The sequence below is a fragment of the Leuresthes tenuis genome, unplaced genomic scaffold, assembly GCF_036924035.1.
Source record: "Leuresthes tenuis unplaced genomic scaffold, fLeuTen1.0.hap1 SCAF_5, whole genome shotgun sequence".
NCBI classification, from domain to species: Eukaryota; Metazoa; Chordata; class Actinopteri; order Atheriniformes; family Atherinopsidae; genus Leuresthes; species Leuresthes tenuis.
Window position 1 is genome coordinate 3184532 of NW_027325359.1, and position 12203 is coordinate 3196734.

Below are 12203 nucleotides of genomic sequence, written 5' to 3' on the forward strand. Positions count from 1 at the left end.
GTCAGGAGGTTGTGAGAAATATATTAGTTGAATGTTTAAATAAGAGAAAGGGTTAGAGTTAATAGGAAAGGTTAAGTTGTAGAAGCTGTCAACATTTTAAGTCTCGTATGAGTATGGCTCAGGGTGCCGGAAAGTCCTCCTTTTTTTGACAGCTTCCCTGTAAGGTAAAGATGAGAAAATAATTAGATGTGAGGGGGGTATTGTTCGACCCTGGGAGTTGCCAGCACTGCAAGGATTTGGGTGGGGTGGGGGTAACAGACATCTGGCTCTCTCTGACTGACCAACTCATACCATGAGGGTGAACTGCCGGGGGTCACAAGAATGCACCATACTGTGACCCTGAACGGAGGATGGGGTATTTATAGCTAATAGGGGCACAAAAAGGTTTCCCTCTTAGTTTGCACTCATGATGCATTTGTTATCAAGGGTTGATCTACAGAGAATTCACTAATAGACCAGGTTGCCCATAAAGTTTACATCTGGTTACATCAGACTGACCAGCTCATACCATGAGGCTGAACTGCCAGGGGTCACAAGAATGCACCATACTGTGTGGGAAACAGCCACTGTCGTTGTCTTAGTTCACAAGTAAACAGATTCAATACATCTGTTTTTAATCGTAGGATGGGTGTAGAGTAAGTGTGAAGAACAAATGGCCAGGGGTCACAAGAATGCACCATACTGTGCGGGAAACAGCCACTGTCGTTGTCTTAGTTCACAAGTAAACAGATTAACAGATTCAGTACATCTGTTTCTAATCGTAGGATGGGTGTAGAGTAAGTGTGAAGAACAAATGGCCAGGGGTCACAAGAATGCACCATACTGTGCGGGTCAAACTAATTTGATCGAAGGGAGTCTTTATTTTCTCTATTGGCCTTGAGCATGGACCCTCCAGGTGGCAAAATGTCTTTTGACCACAATTAACTACAGTTTTAAGACAGCAAGACATTTTAAATATCATGAACATAAATAAAGCAAATATAAAACAATGTGAAAAGTGACCAAATGCCACAAAATAGCAAAACAGAAGTAAATAATATATTAAAGATAACTACAAAATTATTCAAATGACCATATATTAAAAAAAGTATGTCCATTTAGCTCTAACGCAGAATGTGGTCATTTTTTTACAAATCTCAACAACTTTAGTAAACACTTAAAAGCTTTTCCCACATAATTTTTCCATGTGTGGATTTGTGTATGACCTCCTAATTCAGTGTGACAGAAATGACAGGATGCACAATGAAGTGCTCACTTGTGTATCCACTGAATTTTACTCCACTCATGCGACGTTATCCGTGTTGTATTTTAGTTCTGTATGAAACTGTACATTAAAGCTTCTGTACATAAAAACTTTTTTTAAGACTGTGTTAACTGAGGCCTCCAAACCTTTTTATTTCTTAACCAAAATATAATTGCATTACTCGACTGACCTTCGCATGAAAGATTTTTTTTAAAAAGAAGTCGCTATTAATTACAAAAGAGAAATAAATTCTGCTATTTTTCATATCATAAGCTCCATCTCCTCAGATTCTTTCAGAAGGAAAATGTTTCTTAGGTTTGAAGAGGACATGTACATCAAGCCCTTTATTTCTGCTGCTTCAATCCGACTCTGATCAAGAGGAAATTCACTGGAGTTCTCTCAGTATTTGTGTTTCACTCAGCCAATGTCCCACAATAACGGTTTGATCTCATTCAGGGGGAGGAGGCTCTTATCATGGAGGAGTAAGGCCCATATTTCACAAAGGAATGTGAATTTGGGGGTGTCTGGAGCTCATCAAAAGAGGAGGAGGACAGGAAGGGGAGGAAGATTTAAGGATGCTGTTTATCCTGGCTGAATAGAAAAGAACCTTTGGCAAAAGTATCTGAACATTTTCAAACCTGTCGAGGGTAAGAAAGATTTAGTAGTGTATGTCTATCCATCTGGATGAATTAGATAAAAAGCCTTGATATTTGATTCTCACTATAAAGTAGGTTGGCTATGACACCAACTATTTGTGTGAGACTTGTTGAAACTCTGCAATAGAGCAATGAGACATTACACATTGGTCAAGATTCATCATTAAACAAATAAATGTTGCCTAAACCCATATTTTTTTTAGTGGGTTAAACACAATCGAAATGGTCCAATAGTTGGGGGGGTTCTACTGTTTGTGATGGTTGTTGTTTGTGTTCCAGTGGTGTGGGTATAATGCATTGTTGTGAGAGTATATTACAGTGGGAACTCGTTTAGATAAAACTAAATGAAAGCACCCTGCTTGCACTTTGCGCCGAGAACAAAGGTTGCACAAAACCCTCTGCCCGCCTCCCCCCTCAGTCTCTGGTCAACTGCCTCCCTGAAATAAAAACCTGGACATCATGAATTCTACTCAAAGTAAACAGCAATAAAACAGAGCTCATGGTGGTGACCCCAAGACCCTACCCAGGAGGGTTGGAGATTTTTTCCTGACTATTGACGGTTCAACCATCTCTCCACCCCCAGAGGTCCGCAACCCGGGAGTGCTCCTCGACTCCACCCTCTCATTCCACTCCAAATCTGCCTTCTTCCATCTGAAAAAACATTGCCAGGCCATCATTCTCCGAGTCTGTGGCAGAAAAACTCATACACTCCTTCATCACCTCCCGTTTGGACTACTGCAATGTTGTCCTGTTCGGGGTTCCCAACGAAACCCCGGACACTGGCTCCAGTACGTCCAGAACTCAGCCGACAGGGTCCTCACCCCCACCAGGCCCTGGCAGCACATCATCACCACCCTCATTCACCTCCACTGGCTCCCGGTCAGGTTCCGCATAAAATACAAAGTCCTACTCCCCTATCTGACCTCCTCCATCTCCACACCACATCCCGGACTCTGCGCTCCACTGACTCCGCTCGCTCTCCATTCCTCGCTCCCGGCTCCGCACCTTTGTGGATCGGGCCTTCAGTTTTCCTGCACCCACCCTCTGGAACTCTCTCCCCCCTGATATTGTTGTGACTTTCTAAGGACGTTCAATTTACCTAATATGCTATACTCAATAGTTAAGATGAGAAGTCACGAAGAATCAAAGATGAGACAGATTCAGCTGGTTCGCGGTCCAATGATGGTTTATTGCAGAGTTACAATATGACCATGCATGAGAAGTAGCCCGGGCTAAGTCTGAAGTCTCTTCTGAAAGTTTCCATCTTTTATACAATTTGGGGCCTGTGGATGCTCCTCCCCGGGCCCCTCCTTTCATATGGCGTATTTTCCCCATCCTTCCACCATTATGTCTTATTCACTATGTTTGCACTTAGTGTGGACATCATGGCCGGTAATTAGCTCGGTGATCATCATTTCGACTGTCATTAGCGTGGGGGCCATACATTATAGTCCTAACTATAAAACAGAGATGGTGTTTGCTTTTTAAAGCCCTTCCTGGACATATGGCGCCCTATTGTTGCACATTCATTCATTAATGACTGACTCAGAGCTACACATTGGTGTTTTCTATAATATTACATTCAAGGATTGTTAGACCTCCTGATAGCTTGACACCACACTTTCAACCAGTAATCTCGTCCACCCTGTGTGTTATAGTATCTGTGGTTTCTCGTGTTCTGCTTGTCTGCTCGTTCATTTGTTTGTTGGTCTGCGACCATGTTCTTTGTTTATGTTTTTGTGAAGCGACCTTGGGCCCTTTGAGAGGCGCTATATAGATTAAACTTATTATTATGTATCATTATCAGAAGGACATTTTGCCTTCACCTGTTTCTTGACTTTATTTTTGTCACTGATGAGATAGAATACTTCTTTTTGAGAACTTGTTGGCCCTGAGTTTGATTCTGCATACCAGTTCGACTGAGGTGACCAAGAGACAGGAAATGTAGAGATCACACACAACACTTGCTAAAACAAGTTGGAAAATTGTTTGTAATTTATGTCAGCAGTGCTGTTGTCAGCTTACACCACTTATTTTTTCACTTACAGCCTGTTATATCACTATATCTCTTTTCATTTGCACATGATTAAAAACTAGAGAGCTAAATAGAAAGCAGTCTTGCACTGTATTTGTGTGGGGAGCAATGAATTTACCTCAGCAGACTTCCTAAAATAAAATAGAGTTTAGTTTCACACAAAAGCCTTTTTACTATTTTGATAGTCACAGATTAGATACTCTTTCACATATTTAGCCTTAAATTAGGTACTTTTTATCCACATGAAACCTGAGAAACTCTTTACCTCTAATTACATTTAAATATGTGCATTTCAACCAGTGAATGAAGCAAATCAAATACATTAAATATATTAGGAACACCGTTTGATGTATTATTTGCATTTTTAATTTTCATACGTATCAGAGCCTCTTTATGCAACCTAAAACTTTAAATCTCTATTTGATGTGTAACATTTCAGACTTGGGGGACAAGCATATTTTTTGTGACAATATGAAAAAAAGATGGCTGAATCATAACCTGGATGAAGAAGGGAAAATTTATCCCCTCCATTTTGCACTCTTGCTACACTCACTTAAAGACTCAGGAATCATGGTATGTGAAATGAAATGATTGCATACACTGGCTTTCACAGAGAGCCAACATCTATAAAAATAACCCCTAAACAGAAGTTTCAGAGTGTGTCAATATTCAACCGGATTTAGAATGAGTTGTTAAAGATCAAATCAATGGAAAAGGGATTTTTTTTATATTTCAAATCTCTCAAAATTGAGTTTTGTCCTTATGACGTATTTCAATTTATGACTGATTAAAGCAAACTGAATGAGAAACTACAACTGCGTACAATCGGTATAATAATGACTTTTAAAAAAACTGTGGCAAACATTTGAGCACTGAGAAACTTTCACTATTTCAAACATCTATTCCACACTGATTTTTAACATCTCCCAGAAATACATGTGCATTCTATAAAATGATATACCTTAAAAAACACTTAATAATAACAAGAAGGAGCTGCAATCTTACTTAGTTGGAGATTTGACATACTTTATACGGAAGGTACTTCAAGCAAGAGGACTCAAAAACCTTGAATGAGTTGATTCTCCACTCCAAAAAGGTCTATTTGAACTGTCACAGAGTTCAGATAAACTTAGTTGTCTCCAAACTTTTTTTTATCATGCCCTTTATAATCTGGCCTTGGTGGTGACTATCTGCTCTGTTTACTCTGAAAAACGCTCTGTGTGACAAAAGCCAGTTCCTGTTTTTCGATTAAATCTCTTCTTACTGCTCATTAATGATGTAGCTGAACATCCTTTTTCTCACTGCTGTGTCTATGCTTTCCTTTCAGATCACATTGACCCAGACACATCTTTAAATTATTTTTTAAGGTTATTGAAAAGCTGGCCATCTGCATGAATGTTGTTACAATCAAAACAGCCTCTTCTGCAGGTCATTTCGACCTGTGTGTTTTTCAACAAGAAGCACTCCCCAATCTTTCCACATTTGAGATGTTTTCAGATGTCAGCCCGACCTTCAGGATTAAGTGATAGTATGTCTGTGTTTCTGAGGACATTCAGCCAACTCTTCATATTTTTTAGCAGCAGAGAAAAGTTCAAACCTACAATCAGTGTTTACGGGTTCCTTTGGGCAGACGTCTTTGGTACCAAAAGGAAAAAGGGACAAAAGAAGAAATGAGGCTGGAGACAATCATCTTTAGTGGAGAGTGTTCCTTAATACTGTTAATTCTGTTTATACTGCCATGTTCCATATTAATACAGATTTACCACTGCCTTTTCTTATATATTTTAGCTTTTATATATTTATATATATATAAAACTTCTGCTGATGTCTACTTCATATCTTATTTCATGTTTACTTCATCCGTTTGCACCAGGGATAAGAGGGAAATGCTATTTCAATTCTCCGTATGTTCTGTACATATAGCAGCATTAATAATAAAGCTGACTTGACTTAATACTGTGTATACAGGTTGCATGTTAAAGTTGGTAAACAATGAAGCCAAATTCTATTTATGCCTGCAGAACAAGACATTTTTCTTCAGGCTCTATATCCCATGTGGTTTCCTTAAAGTTCTCTCAGACTTTCTGGTTCCTGGTTGACACATGTCGCCACATGAATATAGTTAAGCATTATAGCATTAGACCATCTCAGTGTTATCAGGAGCATTAATCATGTCTGGCTTTTTCAATCATATCAAAAAAACATCTGGTGGATGCAATTACATCTCTAAACTTTGGTGTGGTTTATCTAATTTTATAGAAATGTAAATATCTTTTTTTTTTCCAAAAACAACATGAAGCTTTTGTGATTTCTCTTAAGCTGGCAATTTACCTGCCACATGACGGTAATAAAATACAATTGTTGCAGGGGAATGTTTCCCTAAAAAACAGACATCAGATGGGATGTTTCACAAAAATAAAAAAATAGATATCTGTCCATCCTGGACAACACACAACACCTACTCCACCAAACTCTGATAAGACAGAGGAGCATATTCAGCAGCAGGCTGCTGTCCCTGAGCTGCTCCACAAACAGACGCTCCACAACTCTTTTGTCCTCCTGGCCATAAGACTGTATAACTCCAGGGAGGATTGTGATTAAACCAATATTCAAATGCATATCTGTTTGCACATAAGCACATTTCACATTTTTATATATATATATACTTAAATCCTACCGTATGTTGTTACTATGTGAGTTTTTGTTTGCTGTTGATACTAATCTGCCTTCGGGCATCTATGTAGCTGCTGAATACTTTGAATTTCCCTCAGGATTAATAAAGTATCTATCTATCTATCTATCTATCTATCTATCTATCTATCTATCTATCTATCTATCTATCTGTCGGTCGGTCGTATTGAATTATGATTGTCATAACAGTATACATCTTGATAAACCTTTTATTTCTTATAATTATAAAAGCATTTTTACACCTCATCTAAATATTTCAGTCAGGACAGCTAATGACAGAACACTAACAGCAAGTTAAGAGAGATTAAAGGAATTTTAAAAAGTATACAAAAAGTCTGTACAAAGTCTTTGTAAACTGTGTGCATTATGATCAAAATAAACGTTTCAAATGTCTATACTGCAAATATATGGAGGACAAAAATCACTTATTCACCCATATTCTGGGGACCCATCGGCTACAGTCAGATATATGTTGGACCTTTTTTATTACAGAAATTAAATTAGTCATAATAAGAAACTGTGTAGGAACCTTTTAGAGCGGAACTGATGTTGTGTGAGTCCCGTTTTCAGAAGGTTGACGGAGCGTTTGTCCGACAGCATTTGTGTAAAATAGCTGAGTTTGTTTTAGCTAATTCGAGCTTTTTGTGAGTTCCCACATTTGTTACACGGGTGTGGTTCTTTGAGAAGTTTATTCTTCACTAACACAATTATTAAAAGCAGTTCTTAAGCACATATATGAGGTTAACCAGGTTAGCAGCTAACGCTAAGGCAAAGCTCATCGGTTTAGCTTTTACGTTGACTGGATGGTCATGTTGGGACTTTTATTGCCTCGAAAATGTTTTCGATGTGTTCAACGACTTTTAAAACAGAATACAGAGGCAAAGAGAGAGATATCAAAGACCTGTCATTCTGATGAGCAATTTAGAAGATTTATATCAGAGAACACGGAGATATCTGGAGAGCAGAGCCTGACCCCTGAGATCAAACTGAGATTATTTACTCCAGACTGTCGATTCTGGAGAGAAAGACCGGAGCTCTGGCCTTTTGATGACCCGTATTGGGCCATTTACTGGCCGGGAGGACAGGCACTCTCTAGGTCCGATACATTCCTAAGGATTAACAAAACGTTTCAGGCAGAACTTTTAAGCAACCTTTGATTTATCGCTGCCACCTCCCTGTAGGTACATCCTGGATAACCCTGAGGTGTGCCGGGGTAAAGCTGTCCTGGATCTGGGGAGCGGCTGTGGAGCCTCAGTCATCGCTGCAAAACTCTGCGGTGCTGCTCATGTAGTGGCCAATGACATTGATCCTGGTATGTATCTGTCTTTGTCTGAAATTGTAGTTGTTTCCCTTTTTGATACGTTGTCCTCGAGCATTTCAGTGCATCAAAAACAGCGATTGAACTTTTTTTAATGTTTTATGTGTGTTACTGTTCTTAGCGGGTTCACCATATAGTTAGCTTTCCTGCCTAACTATGCAGCACAAATATAAATTAAGTGATCAATGTAAGATTTGCATAAATATCTAACACGGCATCATTTAAAAAACGACTTTGCTGTTGATACAAAGCAGAAAAACCAAACTAATGTACTAAAGTAAAATCTTAGTCATCAACTTTCATATAGAAATGTTGAATTTATTGACCCAATAATGTACTTGTGCAGGCATATTACCTAAATCCTTAAATAAAAACCTTTCCACAAAGACTTCTTATTCTAATTCTTATTTCACACACTAGCCGTAGTGACCACTAATCACTAAATGGCACCGATTACACATTTGTCTTGCACATTGCACATTATTTTTGCAATAAAGTCAAACGAGGGTACGGATGACAGCATCTTCTTAGCTTTACTCAGATATTTAGATTAGAAATATGTGCAACTTTCTCCTGTAGGTTCTTTGCCAAGTTGCCATTCATTTGTAGACGCACCACTGGTTCATTCCTGGAGTTTGAATGATTCATTGGTCAGTGTTTAATGTCTGAACAGATTAAAGAAAAAAAACCATTCCACTGAGTGAAAAAGCAATAATATATAACTTTAAAAGACATTCAGATAACCTCTAAACTATTGCTTTGCCAGTTAGAACTAGAACTTTGTGTCTCACTCTGTCTGCAGTGTGAGAGACAAAGGCTGAAGCTGCAGGGACTCATTGATACTCGAGTTCCTGCATCGCGAACAACAGACCTTCATTGTTAGTGTGAGAGAGAACACTGTTATGGAAGTTTTCAATCGCTTCCTTCCTAATACCTCTGTTGAGCAATGAAATACTTTTTCTGCCGGCCGGCTAAGTTTTTATTCTTCGTTGCAAGGAAAAAGATCAGTCCACACCATTCAGTGGCAATGGTATGAAAAGATCCAGACAAAAGGAATACAGAGGATTTATACCTGAGGAGGGGGCTTTGTTCTTTAGATGTGTAACCACACCTCCAGGGGGGGCAGAATGCAGTCTTGATGATAATTAAGAAACAGGAGGTTAAAACAATTATCTTGTCTGAGTGTTAATTAAGAGGTAAATAGTTTAAAACAATTAGCGTGTCTGGGTGATACAAATGGTTAATGTGGATTGGAGAGTCTGTCAGTCCTGAGACATAAAATTTACCATCACTACACTAACTGAGATAGCTGAGATAATTGGTAACAGACAAAATGACAATAGACGCATATATTTCCCCATCACACATTCCTATAAATTGTTTTCCATAAAAGTTCTAAATGAGCCCGGTTGTGTTTCAGTTGCAGCTGTTGCGACCTGCATGAACTGTGAGCTGAATGCCGTCAACCCGCCTCTTTGTGTGACCGACAACATGATCGGTTCAGAGCCTGAGTGCTTCGACTTGATCCTCCTGGGGGACATGTTTTATGATGAGGCTCTCGCCACTAGCCTTCACAGCTGGCTTGACCGTAGCATAAAAATCCATGGCACCAAAGTCCTGATTGGGGATCCTGGGCGAGCCCAGTTTGAGGAACACAACATTCGGCGGCTCCTGCATCATCTGGCTCAGTTTGAGCTGCCTGAGTGTGTCAAAGAGGAGAACTACGGCCTCACCTGCAGCAGTGTTTGGTCCTATCATCCTGAGTAGTAGAGTTGTTCATCTGTGCTTGACTTTAATGTAAATAATGTCATATATTCTCACTTCACTACCGGAGCTGGTTTACAAAGAGCCAACATTAAACCTGCCTGCCAAATATTTTCCCCCCTTGCGTCATGTGTAGTAGTTAAAGTGGTTCTGAACCATCGAGGCATGGAGCGTTCGAGACCTCTACAGGCATCCTGTGCCAGCAGGTATTAAGATGTTTTCTACAAATCTTCTGAGTCCTGTAAGATGGGAATTTGGTGTTTGAATTGGACATATAAGAGCATGTCTCACAGATTCTCACCACAGCATATCGGGTACCACACAACACCTGTTTTTAGAGATACTCTAATCAGCTTGTTGAGGCATATGCAATACATATACATACATATATGTAGAGAGAGAGAGAGAAGGGGGAACCAGAATGATCTGAGAATGGATACCAAGCCCCATTAGAAAGTGCTGATAATCTCAACACGAGGGCAGCTGACCTGAGATGGAAGATCATGGACAACCTGGACAGCTGGAGCATGCGCTGCCCCTTGCCACAGGTAAGAGACTATCTGAAATTCTGCTTGAAGAAGTTAATACAGCACCAAATATTACACTTACTGGAAGAGACCAATAAGATGATGGTCACCACAGCTGCAGTGATCCTACAGATGCTGATAGGGTTTTTTGTTCTTATTTACGAAGTCCCACCTTAAACAGAAAGAACCACACAAGAGATCAATATAAAGTTCAGCTTTTGCAAAAGGGGAGAGTCGTTGATGCTTCAGCCACAGGTGTATGTGTCTAAGCAACTTCCAACAATCTCCAACTCCCTCTTTGCAGCAGCCTGGTTTTATTCAGAGATAAGCAAAGGGGCAGAGCTTTACAAAACAAAAGGTTGCATAGAAACTTCAGAGCGTGTGACTCTGTCGGTTGCTTACGTATGGCGACACATTTGCCAATTTAGGGTGTGAGACCTTGACGATAATCATACAAAGAGATACATCTATAAACTAGTTTGAATCAGCCATTGTGTGTGTGTAGGTTGAACTCAGTTGACCTCCGGACGACTCCGTCCTGAGGCGTCTCCCTTTGTTCACAGCACACTCATTTCTTCATCACATGATTGGAACTAATGCAGTATATGATCCATATGTGTCACATAGGATGTTTTTGGTATAGCACATGAGTGCAATTAAAGCACAGGAATGTAATTATAACACAGGGTATATCATGAGATAACTACTAAAAACTCTAACATTTCCCTCCTGTTTATCGAATGAGATACAAAAACAATATAAGCAAACATTTCACACAAAGCATGCAAAATTTCTTTTGGTTCACTGTGGTAAGCAGAGACAGTACATCATTCCACATCACTTGTTCTGGACATTTTCAATGTAGAAGTCATTCTTAGTTTCTTTATGCTTTACACAGTTGTAGGAAAGTAATCATATTCATCACAGTAACCACCATGAACACAGACAATACACACGCTACAGTCGCAGCGCAGCTGAGTAACACCTTTTGTGTCCCCATTGCTGCTCAGTTATCAGAGATGCAGGTGCACCCGAGGCCTAGCAGAGTGAGGATCAGTTGGTTTCTTCACTGACGTTGAGACACCTCACTCTAAACAATGAGGTCCCTTTGTAGTCAGGCTTCCCCACCACTCTGAAATTAGGGGTCCAACACTCTCTGTAACTTACAGTGGCTGAGGTGGATCCAGCTGGGCCTTTCAGCAATCTTCACTGCAGTAGGTGTGGTCAGGAGCACTTGGTATGGTCCTTCCCACCGTGGGCTGGCCCAGTTCTTTCTTTTGATGACCTTGATGTACACCCAGTCATCTGGTTTGATGCGGCTGTCAACCTGTGGAAGAGAGGAATCAGAAGGCAGTAAATTTGCATTGGACATGTCTTTCTGTTTGAGTGTCCTGATCAGAGTCTGTTCTTCGTTTGCTTTCTGTAAGTCTGATGAAAACACTGGTAACCTATATGGTCTCCCATGGACTATCTCAAACGGAGTTAATCCTTCTGGTGTGGGAGTGATTCTCATATAGAGTTTCACCAGGTCCAAGCATTCTGGCCACGGACGGCCAGTAGTTTAAACAACACAAGGAGCAGTAATGGGCAGCACCCAAGGCCAAGACCAAGGCCAGCTATCAGTATTGTTGTTTTTCCCTAAGAAATACAACTTTTGACCATGATACTTTTTTTTCAACTAGCTTGCTGGTATTTAAACAAAACTACCACATAGAAAAGTTAAGTACAAACTATTCTACTATGCTACCATCCATCCATTTTCTATACCCGCTTAATCCGTCGGTCGGGTCGCGGGAGGGCTGGAGCCTATCCCAGCGGTCATCAGGCGAGAGGCAGGGTTCACCCTGGACAGATCGCCAGTAGCAATAGAACCAGCAAATCTTATTTTTCATTTATTTGTATTGCTCACTGAGGGAAATTAGTGAGAGCCTACACTCTTTTTGTGCCAGTTTTCTAATTTATTCCTATG

The 12203-nt window shown here is 40.1% G+C and overlaps 1 protein-coding gene across 1 annotated transcript; it reads left to right on the top strand.

The window, feature by feature from the left end:
• Positions 1–7229: 7229 nt before the first annotated feature.
• Positions 7230–9891, top strand: etfbkmt (electron transfer flavoprotein subunit beta lysine methyltransferase). Its single transcript, XM_072385176.1, has 3 exons — positions 7230–7721; positions 7807–7937; positions 9364–9891. The coding sequence occupies exons 1-3, from the start codon at positions 7429–7431 to the stop codon at positions 9708–9710; spliced, it is 771 nt and encodes a 256-aa protein (XP_072241277.1). The 5' UTR covers positions 7230–7428; the 3' UTR covers positions 9711–9891.
• Positions 9892–12203: the final 2312 nt, after the last annotated feature.

Bases quoted from the DNA above. Each gene is read 5' to 3' on its own strand.
- etfbkmt (XM_072385176.1), top strand. From the start codon at position 7,429: ATGGTCATGTTGGGACTTTTATTGCCTCGAAAATGTTTTCGATGTGTT. The intron at 7,722-7,806 runs GTCCGATACATT...ACCTCCCTGTAG, and splicing joins GGAGGACAGGCACTCTCTAG to GTACATCCTGGATAACCCTG. The intron at 7,938-9,363 runs GTATGTATCTGT...GTTGTGTTTCAG, and splicing joins GGCCAATGACATTGATCCTG to TTGCAGCTGTTGCGACCTGC.